We start from the raw sequence: 18,666 nt of genomic DNA, 5'->3' as shown, positions 1-18,666 counted from the left end.
TCATCTCCATTGATACAAATAATTGCTTTTGCGACATCTAGTGGACACATTTAGAACAGCAGTTTCTTTCATTCAAAAATTTGGGCTCATTTTTATACTTGGCAAACTCATCCCGCGCGCCGGATAAAACCTGTTCGCGGACACCCCTGACATATACGCTAATACAGTATTTCGCTGTGTACCCCTGCCTCTCACAGACCCCCAGGAAACCTCCCCCCAGGGGCATTTGAGATGCACTGTTACAGTTAACCCAAGAACACTGACCTCAGGCTGACTGAAACAAATACAGTTTGATGAATGAGGTGCACTGATTGTTTCCCCCGACTTAGTTAAATAGAAACAAACAGAAAAGAACACGTTTAAAATGTACAAAACATTTATGACACCTCATGACAGAGCTTTGGATAACCCACATGCAAAACACACTTACAATAAAACACAAGAAACAAAGAAATCTAAAACTTTTTTGGTGTTTTATACATTTCAACTTGACCTGATTTAACATGAAACACTACAACTATCTGTGGACAAAGCAGGAACATGAGCACAAATGAAAATATAAAGCAGTGAGAATATAAAAAGTAAACATCATGACTTTCACGCACGCACACACACACACACATACACACACACACACACACACACACACACACACACACACACACACACACACACACACACACACACACACACACACACACACACACACACACACACACACACACACACACACACACACACAAGATACACACAAGATAATTATTTAACAAATGTCATAACACTAGTGCCGTAAAACAAAATAGTTTTTCACGCTCTTACAATCTTTAAATGATGATGAATACCTGCATGACTGACCAAAAATAGGGGAATATAAATGCAATTATGTAATGTGACTTTGGCACACCTAATAATCTGAGTTCTGAAAGGATACAGTATTCCAAGGATAAATAGACCATAACTTCAACATTTGCATCTGAAAATAAGGGACATTTTCCAGAAAATTAGGGCAGTTCTGGTCAATGTCTATGAATGTTCTCATTCATCCAGGTCATCATCTCAGGGCATTCAATCAATCGCAACTGGACTGTTTGGTTTGTCTTAGAAGACATTTCGCCTCTCATCCGAGTAGGCTTCATCAGTTAGATTGGTCAGATCTAGTCTAACGGCTGGTGCCAAAACGCCAAATATTTATACTCCAAAACCAGGATGTTGTGCCTGGGCAAGGATGGTTTTGCCCTATCGTAGTGAGAAAAAACACTGTTTTGATGCAAACGAGCAATCCTACTGTTCTGGTCCCCCTATGTTTCGAAGGGGAAAACAGCATGGGAAATTTTGCAAAGAAATAAGGGCAAATCAAGGTAGTTTCCTGGAGAAAATGGGAGGGTTTACAGGTATCACTAATACTTAAATAGATAGCCCTCTATTTTGTTTAATGTAAATATTCATATAATAAACCACGTGAACGTGACTGATTGTATCACACACAACTTTGAAAAAAAATCTTGAAGGACATGTTTTAAATCCCCTCCTTCTGGTTTCTTTGTGTTGATTGATGGTCGCAATACATTATCCATGACTGAGTATACGTTTTAACATAAGGTTGTCTCACCAATAAAATTAGCGAACACTATCTCTTATTTGGCATGACTAACTTTTACCTCCTTTTCTTTCCAGCAAAGTCAACATCGGTCTCAGAAAACAGCAGGTTTTGAGTGAACAGACAACATAGCAGTTTTAGGAAGCCCCGACTATTCATTATGTTTGTTATCATCGCATATTTAGCGATAAAAACAGCCTTTTCCATTTTCTAAAAAAACAGTTATCAAAATACTTATTAATCCACACATACTAAACCAGCGGCAACATTTTAAATGACTCAATACAAAATGTATGTTAAATAAAATTCAATCAATTTGTCATGTTTAAAAGGGTTTTGTCAAACCAGTCAATAATTAAAAAGGAAATCTGATACAGTTCTCTTTCAATTAAATCAATGACCCATATTCCAATAACTTGATAAAGTATATTATTTTGATGATCTACAGTGGTACCTCGTTTTTTATAAGCCTCACTTCAACAAAAGATATTGCCGAAACCGTGTCCCTATTCTTATATACTGTCTCAGGTATTGGCCAAACAATGCACATAAAAAACTAGTAAATCTGGCTTTTTTTTGGTGAAATAACCCACCATGGGGCCAAAGAAAGTTGGGAGTTGTAGCATACTGCTGTGTAGTTGCAGAGTCACGACAGTGTGACGTGTTGTGCTGTAAAGCACTGTCAGTTTATCCATGGGTTCTTGGGTATGACTCAAGTGCCAGGGCTTTGATAAAGAAGGTGAGAAACACGGTGAATATAAGAAAGAACACATAGCAAGGTATGAAAACAGAACTCATAGCAAAAGTGTAAAAGGTAAAAGTGATGTTAAATGTTAATTTATCTGTTTCACTCATTGTGTGTATTTTGCATTGTTTTGTGCATATAAAACCATGATTATGCTGTATAAAATGTACTTGTGTTGATAAAAGATTTTTTAAATTTCTTATGGGAAAAATCCAATTCAGTCCTCGAAGACCTGAAAACCGAGGTACCACTGTATTTGTAAATAATGGTGACTTTTCAGCTGATTGTATTGAAAGTGAAAGGATAACATCCCTCGCCCTCCTCCTCTCTTTCCTTTACTCTTCATCTTCCACAGCGCATCTTGTGGGCCACATCAGTGCAGGCCATGTTGGAGCCAGGGCGGGAGTCGTACTGTCGTCTGAACTGGAGAGAGAGTGATGGAGGGATGAAAGAAGAAGGAGAGAAAGAAAATACATTAAGTACAGGTTTTCAAATATCAGGACACAACATTAATAGGCTGACAAGGGAGCAGTTCCACAAAACACCAGCAGTGGGTGCAAGAGAGCTCTATAATGGCTCACTCACACATGCAGACACACAAAGTCAGAGCATTTTTATGTCAACCAGCATGGAGCATGGCCTATTCCGGCTGTAAAAATATCAAGTTGATGGGGTTGTCTTGTATTTTTGGGATATTTAGGTAAAATATGTGTCACCGCTCCCTCTCTTTCCAACTGTTCTCTTTAAAAGTACAGTATAGTTTTGAAGCTTTTTGTGAAATTTGAGCAGCGATATTAGGTTATGTGACAACTAGTCAGAAAAACAACCCAATAAAGTCAAAATATATGCGTACATAATCATGTGTTTGGTCTGATGACAAAAATACTATCATGACCGGAAAGCTACAGAAATCTTTCATTTACTTTTGATCAGGACCACCTGTGTGGACTTGAGTCCGTCGTAAAATAAAGGTGATCGATAAAGCAATCATCAAAGAACTGTCAAGCAGCTAAGAAATACGATACCGCTTCCCCTCGCCAAATTGAGCCTCAAATATCTCAGATCTTTTTGTGATGTTTTTAAAGTGTAATTAATCATCAATCAATCAGTCAACGTTTACTTATATAGCCCTTAATCAAAAATGTCTCAAAGGGCTGCACAAGCTGCAAAGGACATCCTCGGCTCAGATTCCACATGAAAAACAAACAAACCAAAAAATGTAAGCATATTCTACAATTTGTTGGTGCTAAATTAAGCATTTTCAATCATAAACATGGTTAAATAAACTAAAAATATCAATATTACACTAGTATTGGCCACTAGAGGAGACCAAACCAATCAGAACGGGCTGTTCAGTATCATGGCCACTGATTGGCTTCAGGCTCAGGAAGTATTCCTGTATTGGATTAAAAGAGTGTACAAGTTACTTTAGGGCAGGGGTCGGCAACCCAAAATGTTGAAAGAGCCATATTGGACCAAAAATAAAAATTGTCTGAAGCCGCAAAAAATTAAAAGCTTATATATATACTGTAAGTGTTACAATGAAGGCAACACACAGAGGTGGGTAGTAACGCGCTACATTTACTACGTTACATCTACTTGAGTAACTTTTGGGATAAATTGTACTTCTAAGAGTAGTTTTAATGCAACATACTTTTACTTGAGTATATTTATAGAGAAGAAACGCTACTTTTACTCCGCTCCATTTATCTACATTCAGCTCGCTACTCGCTACTGATTTTTATCGATCTGTTAATGCACGCTTTGTTTGTTTTGGTTTGTCAGACAGACCTTCAAAGTAGGATCCATCACATGTCTGCGTTTCACCAATCACATGCAGTCACTGGTGACGTTTGACTCAGTTTCACCAATCAAACAGAGCCAAACGGTCACATGACCGTCACACGTGGACCCCGACTTAAACAAGTTGAAAAACTTATTCGGGTGTTACCATTTTGTGGTCAATTGTATGGAATATGTACTGTACTGTGCAATCTACCAATAAAAGTTTCAATCAATCAATCAAAAGTGTGAAGGAAAAAAGACACTTTTTTATTCCAACCGTACCTCCCGTCAAAAGCCTAAAGACTGTTCCTGTCTTCACAATAAAAGTGCCGCTCCACCGCGCCTGCGCTAACAAAATTAGAGTCTCCGAAAGCCAGCGCAAACAAGCTAGCAAGCTACGGAGTTTGCCACCAATGTATTTCTTGTAAAGTGTATAAAAACGAATATGGAAACTGGACAAATAATATGCCAAAAACCAACCACTTTCATGTGGTATTAGACAGAAAGGAGGAACTTTTTTTCTCCTCCATTTGAAAACGTGGACGTTATCAGCAGTGCTGTCTGATTCCAATCAATGCAAGTCATCAAAATCAGGTAATACACCAACTTATATTCTTGTCTTCATGAAAGAAAGGAATCTATATGTTAAACATGCATGTACATTCATTAAAACACCTTTAACATGTGAACAAAAACGTCAAAATAAATAAATATAAATTATATACTGTATACATAAATGTATATATATATATATATATATATATGATATGTGTGTGTATGTATATGTATAAGTATATGAATAAATGAGGTAGATCACCTTGACTTGGTCATTTAAAAAGTAGCTCGCCTGCTGAAAAAGTGTGGGCACCCCTGGCTTACATGAACTCAACGTCAAATTTGAGGAAGCACATCGCGGTAAGTAACGTTAGTAGATATTTTGGCTGTCACCGTAGGCTGATGTTAGCTTCCCTGCTATGAATCACTGTCAAATGTACATCGTGTGGGGACATTTATTAACGCACTGCAGACTCTCACACACACACACACACACACACACACACACACACACACACACACACACACACACACACACACACACACACACACACACACACACACACACACACACACACACACACACACACACACACACACACACACACACACACACACACACACACACACACACACACACACACACACTAACTCACACACAGAGAAACACCAATCAGAAGTGCACAGTGTGTTTACCATGAATTGATTAACGTTGAAAAAGTTATTGGGGTGTTACCATTTAGTGGTCAATTGTACAGAATATGTACTGTACTGTGCAATCTACTAATACAAGTTTCAATCAATCAATGAATGAATGCCTACTGAGCCTATGGTGCTGTTAAGTTATTGTGGCTCAATTTGCCTTAATTTTTTAAATTTTAATGTATTATTATTTAATATATATTATTGTTTTAGTAGCTTAAGAGATATTCCTGGCTCTGAATTTGCTCATTGCTATTTTTATGTTTTTGTGCATTATTTGTTGCCGTCATCATTAAACGAACAGGTTACTCATCAGTTACTCAGTACTTGAGTAGTTTTTTACAACATACTTTTTACTTTTACTCAAGTAAATATTTGGGTGACTACTCCTTACTTTTACTTGAGTAATACATCTCTAAAGTAACAGTACTCTTACTTGAGTACAATTTCTGGCTACTCTACCCACCTCTGGCAACACATGATATAAGTGTCTATATTAGCAATATTAGCCTACTATCAAAGGTAAAAGAAATGAAATGAGCTCAAATATACCTACAAATATGTACATACAGCTAGCCTAAATAGCATGTAAGCATTGATTAGCTTGCAGTCATGGATTGACCAAAAATGCCTGATAAGCCCTCCAGCAAATCAATAAAATCAACAAAGCTCCCCTTTGTGCATTCACGCACATGAAACGTTTTGGTGGACAAAATGAGACAAAGGAGTGGCATAAAACACGTCTTTCTGTGGCAGCATCGGAGAAAGTCGTACATGTAAACAAACTACGATGAGTTCAAGGATTGCTGAAATTAGTAGGACAAAACGGTGCATGCCAAATACTCTCATTGTCATGTCTTTGTTAATCATGTTTTTGTTTTGCTTGGGTTTTGGGCTCTTTTTAGTTCCTGGTTGCACTTCCTTGTTTGGTTTGGTTTCCATGGTCACCCATTAGTTTTCACCTGTCATGTCACGCACCTGTTCACCTGTCTTGTCACGCACCTGTTTTCACTGATCACGTCACTATTTAAATCTGTCTGTTTCTGTTGTTCGTCCTGGCGTCCTCGCACTTTTTGATCCCTCCACTTCATGTCATGTCACAGTTCTTTGCCAAGTAAGTTTTGTTCATTTATGCAGCAGTTAGTGTTTTTGTTTTATTGCTCATAGTTTCTGCCTTTGTGCAAGTTTTGTGTTTCTACCCAAGTTTTGTATTTCCGCCCTCGTGGAAGTCTTTTGTTTTGTATAGTCAAGTTTTCTACCTCCACTGTGAGCGCCTTTTGTTTATTCCTTTTTTTATTGTTAAATAAACATGTATTTAAATTCACGCCTCGCACGGGCCAATTTTCCTTTGCCTTCCGGAGAAGCAAAACCCAAGAACCCAGTCATGACACTCATCAGTGAAGTATAACATAAACAGTGGGATTTCTAACAATTAGTTTGTGTCATGTTTGTTCTCCTACAGAAAATATATTAAAACAAAAACAAATCTTTTTCTTCATCTTTTTCCAATTTTACACATCTCTCAAAGAGGTCCAGGGAGCCACTAGGGCGGCGCTAAAGAGCCGCATGCGGCTCTAGAGCCGTGGGTTGCTCACCTCTGGTCTAATGTATAGGTTTAGGGAGCCACTAGGGCGGCGCTCATGCGGCTCTACAGCCGCGGGTTGCTGACCCCCACTTTAGGGTGTTGGTTCACATCTAGAGGTCTCTTATAATGTTGAAAAACGTTTTCAGAAGGTTGTAGACAGTTTTTTATAATGTTGTCGCTATGGAAATAATTGATTTTTCACTAATAATTCCGACTTCGCAGGAATTAATTTATCGCGGTCATGTTCGGAACCAAGTTACAGCAATTAACGAGGGATTACTGTACTATTTTTTATATTCTATTTCAGTTGACCAGTTATTATTTCACTGACATTAAAAACATGATTTTATATTCCAAAAACAAAGCTTTAAAAAGAGAGTTTGTCTTATATTCAGGTATGTGTTATTATGTTTACACGTAAATAACCAGAGGCGGAGAAAATAAATGAAATGAACTGCTGTTTGTTCATCCATCCATTAACTCCAGTAATAGCAAAGTATTTATATGCATGTACATTACAAAATGTCATGGTACAATTTTACCTCTGGTCTGACTGACTCCAATCTCATATGGTATTGACAGTAAAGTAGCTTCCTACAATGTCAGAAGTGAAGTCACAGTGAGAATACAGTTCTGCCTGTCTTATCTTTTTGCATCTGCTCTAAAAGTGAACAAAAACTTGGTACAGTTAGAAATTAGGAGTGATTCTTTGAGCCCAAATACCGTTTGCAGGTATTTGCAAGATGGACATATGTTTTATCATAGGGGAAATAGACCTTTTTTATATTGATCCACACACAAATTGAAGCCTGATGGGTCAGAGTAGGCTGCTTAACCACAACTCAATACTGGGGAAGTGAAGGTGGAGTTGTGTCGCAGCTTTGCTGCGTCTGCAAGGTTGTGCATGCATACGCTTGAACGATATGAATGTGAGCCCAAGCAGTGGGGGCTAATGTCGATCAATACTAATCATATATTAATGCTTTCTGGCCTAGATTATTATTCACCAGCAGATTCTCTTTATGCTTAGCTTTCTGGAAAGAAGTAGGTGTGGTGCGTGTGTGTATTTTTCAATCTATTGCATCCATCCATCATTTACACAGGTACTTTTTGACCTTGAATGAGTTGAAAAAGAGCTGTATTTTAGCTTTTATGTTTTGTAGCATACACTGTATAGAGAAAGTAAATAATTCAAGAATATTTCTTTAAAAATGCAGATACCTTCATGAATGTAAGTTTGTTACAAATGTTAAAGTATACTTTTTACTCTAAAGAAGGGCTGCCAAAATTAAAGCGTTAATGCGGCGTAATCTAGCATCATCATTAATCTGATTTAAAAGTGTAACGACATTAACCCATTTGCAGTGTAGAATGACTAAAAATCACTGTAAACGTTTTTTGCAACATTTGTCCAAGTAGTGTTACTATCGTGCATGTGCAAATGTGCGGTTGATCTGGTAGTGACAGGCTACGGAAAGCAAACAAATCAATATGGAAGACGCTAAACAGCACATTGGCCCTCTCTATGTTAAATTTACATACAAAAAAAACCTCTGCAGGAAAGACTTTCTTGTTCACGGCAGCACTTTCATCTAAAGGCACAATAATAACACAAAAGGAGGAACATGTCCATATGAATGTAGATAAATGTTTGTTTAGAAAAACAGATTTTGGTTAACATGAACATAATGTTAACGTGTTAAATAAACACTTTAAGTATAGCCTATTGAACCTCAATTTTAGTTATATGATAAAAACACTATATACACTATATACCCACTATAAAAAACCTCCTTTTGGTTGCTGGCTATGCGTGCAGCAAGTAAGCATGGAGATGGCTAAAAAACATATTAAAAAAAAAAAGTATTCTACAGAATATATATATATATATTTTTTTAAATAACAAAAAAATCTAATTTGGAAAATTATGAATCGATTGGGCGACTTGTCCAGGGTGTACCCCGCCTTCCGCCCGAATGCAGCTGAGATAGGCTCCAGCACCCCCGGGACCCCGAACGGGACAAGCGGTAGAAAATGGATGGATGGATGGATGGATTTAGAATCAGAAAAATAAGAATTGATATTCAGAAGTGAATAGATTTTTTTGAGAACCCCTAATATATATATGTTTTAAAATAAATAAATACATGAATAAATACATGTATATCAATCGTAATTGATTTAAATCAATTCCACAGCAACCCAGTGATTAATGTAATTAAAATATGCAATTAAATTAAACAGATGCACCAACAGTACATTTTGACATTTAGCTTGAATTATTGCAAAATCTTTGGTAGTATAAATAATACATTTTTAAATGTTTTACGAAATATTATTTACAGGACATTTTGACAGCAAGCTTTGTGCCTTTTAAACAGTTATATGCTGTCTATGCACTTTTATTCTAAAGTAGGATTATCACCTCACTTTATATTTAACATGCAGTTCTCAAAACTGCCATATTGTTCTCCAGCAAAAAATAATTGCATCCTTGCGCAACTACACATTTGCAAACTCTTGAAAAAGGCCTTTGTGTGTCTGTTATACAAAACAACAAACTATTTCTGGAAATTGATAAGTTTTCAAATAAAACATGACTAGAGGTAACAAACAAAATATTACAGCAAGTCATGGGAACATGCAGCCTTACACAAGGCACGGCTTCCACTTAAAGCGATCTTCTTTGCCTAATATAGGGCCTTTATATGTCCTCGTCAGAGTCTATCAGGGGTAGGCAATGGCAATTCTATTGATTTAGAGGGAGACACAAGTTTTCTTCTTCTTAGTGCCTCAGGGAAGAAATTTGAGATCAGTTGGATGAACCGTGACCTTCAAAAAATGTCTCTTTCTTTGTTGTTTGCTTATCTGATCTCTATTTCTGCTTATAGTTCCTGCCTTTTTATTCTCTATATTTACTGTGGGAAAATGAGCATAAAGTTAGTTGAATTTTTAACAACCATATAGCTCACTAAGTAGATAAGAGTCATACTGGAATAGTAATAGTAAACTTCTCAATAGTGCCAACGTACTGACATGCATTAGAATGCATGCACACTGGACAGGTTAAATAACACGCCATGAATTCATAAACTCACAGCATCAATATTGGGAAAAGACGCACATGCACACAAATGTGTTTCCTACAAAAACACGGTGGTTTAGTGCATGACAGTGTGATAGATTTGAGAAATGAAACACACAGACCCTGTTGTTTTCTGCTGGCTGTCTGTCATCAGTCCCAGATTTTGGAAACCACAGGGTCCTAAAAAATAAACAATTTGGGGTTCAATTGTAGGTCAACTCACCATTGATTTCACCAAAGCCTTGATGGGAAAGTAAGTTTGCACTGAATAATTAAATATGTTTGGTATGGTTAAAACTACTGCATGAACATAATTATAGAACTGAAAGGGGAACTGCACTTTTTTGCACAATCCTTACGTGAGACAAAACACACGTCTTTCCTCTTTATGTGTATTCCAAATAGTGAAAAACTGCTAGTACGATCTAATAATTAATCTAATCTATTCTACACGCCATTAAATAAAGAAGGAGTGTTAGGAAAGGTTAATGTTAGATTATAATTCATGCATCTCACATGTTTAGGATAAGGTTGTGGCACCAAGTCGGGAAGTTGGTCATCTTTGAAAATCCAAACGCAACCAACTTACTACCATATGTTTTTCATCTTGGCTCTCAACAAATGGAACGCAGCATAAGACCATCGTAAAATCCAGGAGGCATTTTTTATCTGAGAAGTGAGGAGTATTCTTAATCTAGCAGCTCAAGGAAGAAAGAAAGAAGAATCCAACCATCTCATCAGTCAGCATCCCAGTGAGAGAAGACATTGAAAGTCACTGTTGTATGTTCTTATTTAAAATGTCTAGCAATAGTGTTACATGATAAAGGCTCTCACAAAGTCTGCCGTTAGTGGTAGCACACCAGAATGTGCCTTCTATGTTGTTATGATTGATTTCACAGAGCAAATAGCAACAAACGCAATGTTACATGCTTTTGGAAAATCAATACGCCTAGGAAAAAAATCCTGTGATAAAATGAGCAAAATAGTGTAAATATTACATGTTATCATTATTGTGCCTGTTACATACATATTACATACATACTTACAGCATATAAAACAATGTTAGAGGTTTTTCGATGTTTTCAGAGAACGTATCCCCAATACCTGCAATGTTAGTCACCAGTTTTTCACTATTCAGAATGCCAAGAAAAGGGAAAGACGTGTGTTCTTGTTTCACATAAAGATTATGGATATAGGCAAAAAAAGTACAGATCCCCTTTAGAACCTCTTAGGGCCCAAGCTGTTTGTTTACATGCTTTTTTTTATATCTCTTTGCTATTTGGGCTTATTGGACCCTAATTAGAATAAAAACTAAAAATCATCTTTTAATATGATGTACTTAGTCCATAAGTACACAAATGTGTACTTCATGTGTAGTGACATGCACATTTTTATTTTCACACTTTTTTTTCCAAATTCCATTGTATGTTATAATCTTCTGACACCACCAGATAGCAGTATAAGTGTCCATATGTCAGCATAAGACCCCAATTCAGTAGTGTACACAATTTTGGAAATAAGAGCTAAAAGGTGCTGTCCACGCATGTGGCCACTAAGGTTTTTAGAGGCTAATTAGGGCAAATTACAAATATTCAGTATGTTATCAATGATAGGAAATTAATTAGTTCTGATGAATGTTAAGAGAGGCAAACCTTTTGGACACCTGACAAAAACACTGTCAATCATAGGCAATTCATTACCTGATCCAGTTTGTGGTCATACTGATCATGCACTAAACCTAATGCCTCAATTCAGTCTGTAACAAAAATACTATGAGACATATAAAACAAACTAAAACAAAGAAACACAGCCCACACATCCTTAAGATGCTCCAAGTAGTAAGCCAAGTAAATGCGTGATTCACACAAAATATAATATTTGTCATTATAAACCACTTTCTCAATCAGTTACCATATAGATCAGGGGTATCCAAAGTGCGGCCCGGGGGCCATTTGCGGCCCGCAGCTAATTGTTTACCGGCCCGCCACACATTCTGGAAATACTACTGTAAAAATAAAAAAGAACATTAAAAAAGTGGAATGAGGTGAAATCTAACAAGAAAAAGTGGCAATGTTGACACAAAAGCTGCCATGCAGGCTGTTTTTTTTTTGTCTTTCTTCATTTTTCTTTTTTTGCCATTGCTCAAAAAAAATATATAATGACAAAAAATCCATGTTATAATGAATTATTTTCAGGGCTCCAATTACTTCAAATATTTCACTTTAAAATGTTTTATGTGGTAAATATTGCATATATTGTGTAGTAGCCATATAAAAACATCAACGTTTTCTTTGACAAAAGCACATAAAACAAACAAAATAATAGTTCCAGCATAAAATCGACAGATATATCTGAAGTTGATCTCGTAACTTAAGTGTTGAAATTAAAAGAAAAACCTAATAAAAATGTATCACTTTATGAGTGGGGCACCTTTTGGATCCCAAATATATTTAGTGATTTTTTATTTATCTTTTCACTGTGATTACTCAAAAATATGAAATAATTAAAATCAATGGTGTCCTGCATTATTGGTCTTTTAGGGCTCTAATTACTAAATACAGCATATTTCAGTTTTACTATAAAAAAAACTAAGTTGTTTTTGATAGAAAAGCCATAAAACATTTTTTTTAATTTGTATTACTTTATATCAACTTGAAGTTGATATAGAGATTTACTGTAAGCGTTAAATAATTAAAAAAAAATAATAATCTGACTTATTTTTAACATTTTAATGACTGAGACCCTTTATGGTCCCCGGGACCTCTAAGGGTAAAATAAATAAAAAATGCATATATTTTGTTATGGTTTGAAAATGAAAAATATCAAAATGGGCCCCACATGCTTTAATTTTTCAGTGTGTGGCCCTCAGTGGAAAAAGTTTGGACACCCCTGATATAGATAATGATTTGCATGTGTATACATTTAACATCTATATATATATTGTTCTATATATAGTTTCCCATATAATCATTTATTTGTGGCCTGTCAACAAATTTGGACTGCAACAAATAGATTTGGCGCTACCTGTTTTGTGGCACAATGCATTGTAACGCCGCTTCGAATTGTCACGCAGTGCGCAGTAAAAGTGAAAGACAGGAAGTGTTTCTTGCATCAATAATTTTCTCTATAATATAATAAAAGCGCATGTGAAAGGTAAAGTATTTGCCGTGGGTGTAGAGATCCAGACATGCAGGGCACCTCCACAAGGAGCGTGCATTACCGTCGCTGTGAAAAGCGCGATGTGGAAGCATGCAGAGCAACTACACAAGCGTGCAGTCTAGCCTTTGACTAGCGTTTGTGCTTAGAAGAGAGAGAGAGTGGAGACAAGCTTCTATTGTTTGGTAAGACTTCTCCTAAAATACGTAAACCAAGAATGTTCAGAGTGAGGCCTGGGGGAAATTTGAGGGCAAGGACTCCTTTTTTTTTTTTTAAAGGCTTGTACATTGTAGAATGACATAAAGAAAAGACAAACCAAGCAAAAATGGAAAAATTGAGGAAAAACTGAGATTTATCTTTAGATACATGTACAGATGTACAGATTATTAAAGTGTTTCTGATTCTGATTTTAAACTTTTGTAAAAATTACATGCACATGCGTCATGACCAATTATGTAAATTAGACCTGTACAATACACGGCATATATATTTCAAGTTGGGTGGGACCACAGACCCAGAAATCACTTTTATTTTGTACATAGATTAACACAGTGCTTCTCAATTTTTTTTTGTCATGCCACCTCCATTGGAGACATTTTTTTTTTTCACGCTTCCTTAAATTGAAATACAATTGAGAACTTGATCATATTTATTTATTTGTACAAACCACTCTTTGAGTTGCTCGCACCACCACCTACATGCCACTTAGCAGAAGTTGTATTAATTTCTTACGTCACACCGAATTCCTATTGTATACTTGTGTATACTTGGTCATAGTTCCTGGTTGAGCCTGTTAATTAAATTGAGCAGGAGGCGTGTTTATCGTCCAATAATTAAAAAATACATTAATATTGGAAGTCCCTTGCCTCTCAGGCCCCTCCTGACACCTCATCTTGCCACCTGTTTCAGAAGCTCTGGATTAACAGAAAAGTGCATTGAAAGGTGCAGTCTTTTAATTATGTTTACAAACTATTTTAGTTTTTTCCTAGCCAATCTCTGGGTGTGTTTATACAGGGTGTGGCCTAAACACGGCAATGGTTGCTGGTGTGGCTGTTCCAGCATAAGGGTGCTTTCCTTTTCCTGCAACCAATTGTGTGGTGCATCACTAAAACAATAGCCTTCATTCTGTAACACAGGTTTAGTCATACAAACAGTCAGATTCTAAAAATACTCTGTAAATTGCCATACCAATAAAAGCATGGGTAACTCCACAGTGTACTGTATTTCCATTCCTATACACAGTAGCATGTTTATGCACAGTAAAATGCAGCAAAGTTTTCAATATTCCTTTGGTTATTGACTTGTGTAAAACTATTGGGTTTGATTTATAATTCCTCATCCTTATTACTAATAAACTACTACTACTACAAGTACTATTTTAAGTGATACTTTAATATCTCCTTACCTCTAGGTCCTCTCTGTGTGATCGCTCGCGCTCCTCAAAATCTCTGGTTCTGCGTCGAGCCTCTTCAAAAGCTGCCTGGGCCAGAGCATCTTCATGCTGCCCACACATATGAAGACAATGAGGTTATTAAAACTTGATTAGGATAGTGGGGAAAATATATAATGGGTGTACAGCAGTGCTCCTTAATTATTTGCTGTTACGCCCCCCAGGAAAAAGAAAACATTTGGTGCCCAAAGATTCACAGCCCTAATAAATAGTATTATTTGACTATAAAATTGTTATAAGTGCACCTGTGCCTAACATTGTGTCCTTATTAACATTAAAGAAAACTAAGAAGAAAAAATAAATAAATATACCAAATACACACAACCTACAATAAAGAATACTATTTAAAATGCATCAACTTTCCTGAAATAAAAATAAATCCTTAATTTAAACTATAAACCTTTTGATACTGAAAAAAAACAAAACTTAAATAACAATAATCAAATTCAAATTGATGAGCAACATTATCTGAAGAGTATATAAAAAACTTTAATCTCCAAAACAAAAATAAATAAAACAATTTGTGCAATTTTATAAACATTTTTTAATTAAAGTTCGCATGTCAAGTTTAAAGGCTATAATGAGCAAATTTTGTAGCGCAAAGCTTTTAAAAGCATGACACTGATGAAACATGTTCCCCTGGTCGCACACGCCAGCCATGGAGAGGTAATGGGGGGAGGGAGTATGGGGTTTGGGCACCCCACAGATGAACTGGTGTAAGGAATGGCATAATACCGCTTCGGCTCCTCTGTATAGTAAGGGAACACAATGCAAAACCTTGAAATCCAATGAAAACCTTAACCTTAGCCCTAACCTAGTAAATATCAATAATTTGAGGTGGTTACGATGAGGTCTGTCACACCGCTACCTCTCCATCTACCTGTTATTTTTCGCCCACATGGGCCCTATTCGGACTTTATCAGTAAATTTTCAGTTTGTCGCTGATCCAGTGACGCACGCAGATAATAGAATTATAATGGGGGATTTAAATATATGAATAACCCGTGAGACCATCCGTGTGTGGCGCTCCATACTATAATTGATAGCTGTGGTCTTATAATAATAAATGAACACACACATCGCAACGGTAATACAATAGACCTAGTCCTTGTCCAAAGTTATGGTACTCCCGTACACTAAAGTAATGTCCGATCATTACCTAATAAAATTTGAAGTTCTGACTCATTGTTAACAAGCTACTAATAACCAATGCTTTAGCAGTCGCAACAATAATGCTGTTACAACTACGACTCTTGCTAGCCTACTGCCTTCGGTAATAGCACCATTCCCAAATGATGTGGCCTCTATTGATAACCTCACTAACAACTTTAACGACACCCTGCGCAACACCATTGATAGTATAGCACCGCTAAAGCTAAAAAAGGCCCCTAAAAGGCGTATCCCCTGGTTTGCCGAAGAAACCAGAGCTCATGTAGAAAGCTGGAACGCAAATGGCGTGTGACTAAAACTTGAGGTTTTCCATCAAGCGTGGATAATAACTTAATAACTTATAAACAATAATAACTTAATAACTTATAATCAGGCGCTTACTTTAGCTAAAACTAATTACCACTCCAATCTCATCCGCCTCAATAAAAACGATCCTAAATATTTGTTCAGTACAGTAGCATCGCTAACCCAACAAAGGACTTCCCCCAGTAGCTCCATTTCACCACACCTAGTGTGTGTGTGACAATCATTGGTACTTTAACTTAATATTGCCCTCCAAAATGATCTCTCTCTTTTTTTGAAGATATAACATTAGAGAAAGTCTTGCGACTTGTAAATGGGACATGTTTACTTGAACCACTTCCCGGGAAACTTATCCGAACTGTTTGTAATATGAGGACCATCAGTGCTACATATTATTAACTTATCACTTTCCTCTGGCACTGTTCCCCTAGCATTCAAAATAGTGGTTATTCATCCTCTGCTCAAAAGACCTAACCTCCATCCTGACCTCATGGTAAACTATCACTTTCCCTTTATCTCAAAAATCTTAAAAAAAAATGTTGCACAGCAGCTAAATTAACACTTAGCGTCTAACAATCTCTATGAAGCCTTTCAGTCTGGTTTCAGGGCAAATCACTTTACGGAAACAACCCTCACTATTGCTAACTATGGATGCTGATGCGTGATTCATGTTGCTGCTACTTGATCTTAATGATGCTTTCGATACCACCGATCATGACATTCTATTAGAACGTATCAAATTATTGGTATTGGTATGTTAGACTTTGCCTCTTCTTGGTTTAACTCCTATCTTACTGACAGGGTGCAGTGCGTCTCCCATAACAATGTGACCTCAGAGTATGTTAAGGTAATGTGCGGAGTTCCACAGGGTTCGGTTCTTGGCCCTGCACTCTTCAGCATCTATATGCTTCCGCTAGGTGACATCATACGCAAATACGATGTTAGTTTTCACTGTTATGCTGATGACACTAAGGCTGAAACGACGCGTCGACGTAGTCGACGTCATCGGTTACGTAAATACGTCGACGCCGTTTTTGTGCGTCGACGCGTCGCATAATGACGTCACACTACCGTCATGGCGAAGCGCAAAGCAGACGATCAAAGAAGACGATGCGAGCGGTGCGAGCGAGGGGGGAAAAGCATGCCAAAAGTGGTCAAAAGTGTGGGAGTATTTCAATAAATGGCCTAATAATGTTGTTGTATGCACACTGTGTCGAGCGGAAATGGCCTATCATAGCAGCACAACGGCTATGAACGAACATTTGAAAAGAAAACCATCAACTAGTCAATCGTCCGTGCGAGCATACGTTGTCATCATTACACAAAAACATGAATGTGTCATTTGTATCTGCTAGGGGTGTAACGGTACGTGTTTTGTATTGAACCGTTTCGGTACGGGGCTTTCGGTTCGGTACGGGGGTGTACCGAACGAGTTTTCTAAGCTAAAGCTAAAGTCTTAACAAGCTGCTTTGCTCCGTCTGCCTCTGTCTCAGCACGCAGCATTGTCCCACCCACACAACCATCTGATTGGTACACACGCAGCATTGTCCCACCCACACAACCATCTGATTGGTACACACGAAGCATTATCAGCCAATCAGCAGTGCGTATTCAGAGCGCATGTAGTCAGCGCTTCAGCGTGGAGCAGATAGGTGTTTAGCAGGTGAGCATCAGGCAGCGGACTCTCCCCAAATGATAATAAACACCACCCAGTCAACTACTAGTAACATCACTATGAGCCCGTTGACCTTCTAGAAACTTAAACTGCAGCTCAGCTCACTCGCAATCCTGGCTTGAGGTGAAGGCTAATTACCTCTCAGTTCCAGCCACATCGACCCCTTCTGAGCGCCTATTTTCAGCTGCTGGGAATATTGTAAACAAGAAAAGAACCAAAGCATGTTTACATGCTAACCTTTCTTCATTACAACTGTTAGACACTCACTGGAATGAGTAGAATTGGTTATTGTGTACTGTGTTGGACTGGATGTTTATTTTGCACATTTTAAAAGCAATACTTAATGTTTACAGTGCTCCAGAATATTTAGATTGGCACTTTTTTGTATTGGATGTTTATCTTTATTTTTGCACATTTTAGCAAATAAGCAATACTTTCACTTTTGTTGAAATGTTTACACTGTTACAGAATATTTCGTTTTGCACTTTTTTGTATTGGATGTTTATCTTTATTTTTGCACATTTTAAAGCAAAATAAGCAATACTTTTACTTTTGAAATGCTTATACTATTGCAGAATATTAAGATTTGCACTGGATGTTGACTTTTATATTTGCACATTAAAAAGCAAATAAGCTACTTTTAATTTTGTTAAATGTTAAAAGTTTTAAATGTTTACATTGTTACAGAATATTTAGTCATGTTGTTGTCAATGTTGACTGAGTGGCCATACTTCTTTTTTTTTGTAAATAAATGCCATGCCTTTTGAAAAAACTGGCCTACATTTATTTTTTCATCTTCATTTTGAATAAAAAAATAATCGGTAAAAGGAAAAATAATCTATAGATTAATCGAAAAAA

At 36.9% G+C, this 18,666-nt stretch overlaps 1 protein-coding gene across 3 annotated transcripts in view; it reads right to left on the bottom strand.

Annotated features, from left to right (window-relative positions):
* Positions 1-283: 283 nt before the first annotated feature.
* The window catches only part of cbfb (core-binding factor subunit beta), a 51,584-nt gene continuing 33,201 nt past the window's right edge, over positions 284-18,666 (bottom strand). The window contains exons 5-7 of one of the 3 annotated variants that reach the window (XM_062035831.1): positions 14,616-14,711; positions 10,173-10,234; positions 284-2,765 (exon numbers count right to left, since the gene is read on the bottom strand). In XM_062035831.1, the coding sequence (XP_061891815.1) occupies positions 10,205-10,234; positions 14,616-14,711 (126 nt within the window). In that variant the 3' untranslated portion in view covers positions 284-2,765; positions 10,173-10,204. The remainder of the gene's footprint in view (positions 2,766-10,172; positions 10,235-14,615; positions 14,712-18,666) is intronic. The other 2 variants (XM_062035830.1, XM_062035829.1) reach the window with 2 other exon arrangements.

Source organism: Entelurus aequoreus, linkage group LG24, assembly GCF_033978785.1.
Source record: "Entelurus aequoreus isolate RoL-2023_Sb linkage group LG24, RoL_Eaeq_v1.1, whole genome shotgun sequence".
Lineage (NCBI taxonomy): Eukaryota > Metazoa > Chordata > Actinopteri > Syngnathiformes > Syngnathidae > Entelurus > Entelurus aequoreus.
This window is presented reverse-complemented; position numbering and strand designations above follow the sequence as displayed.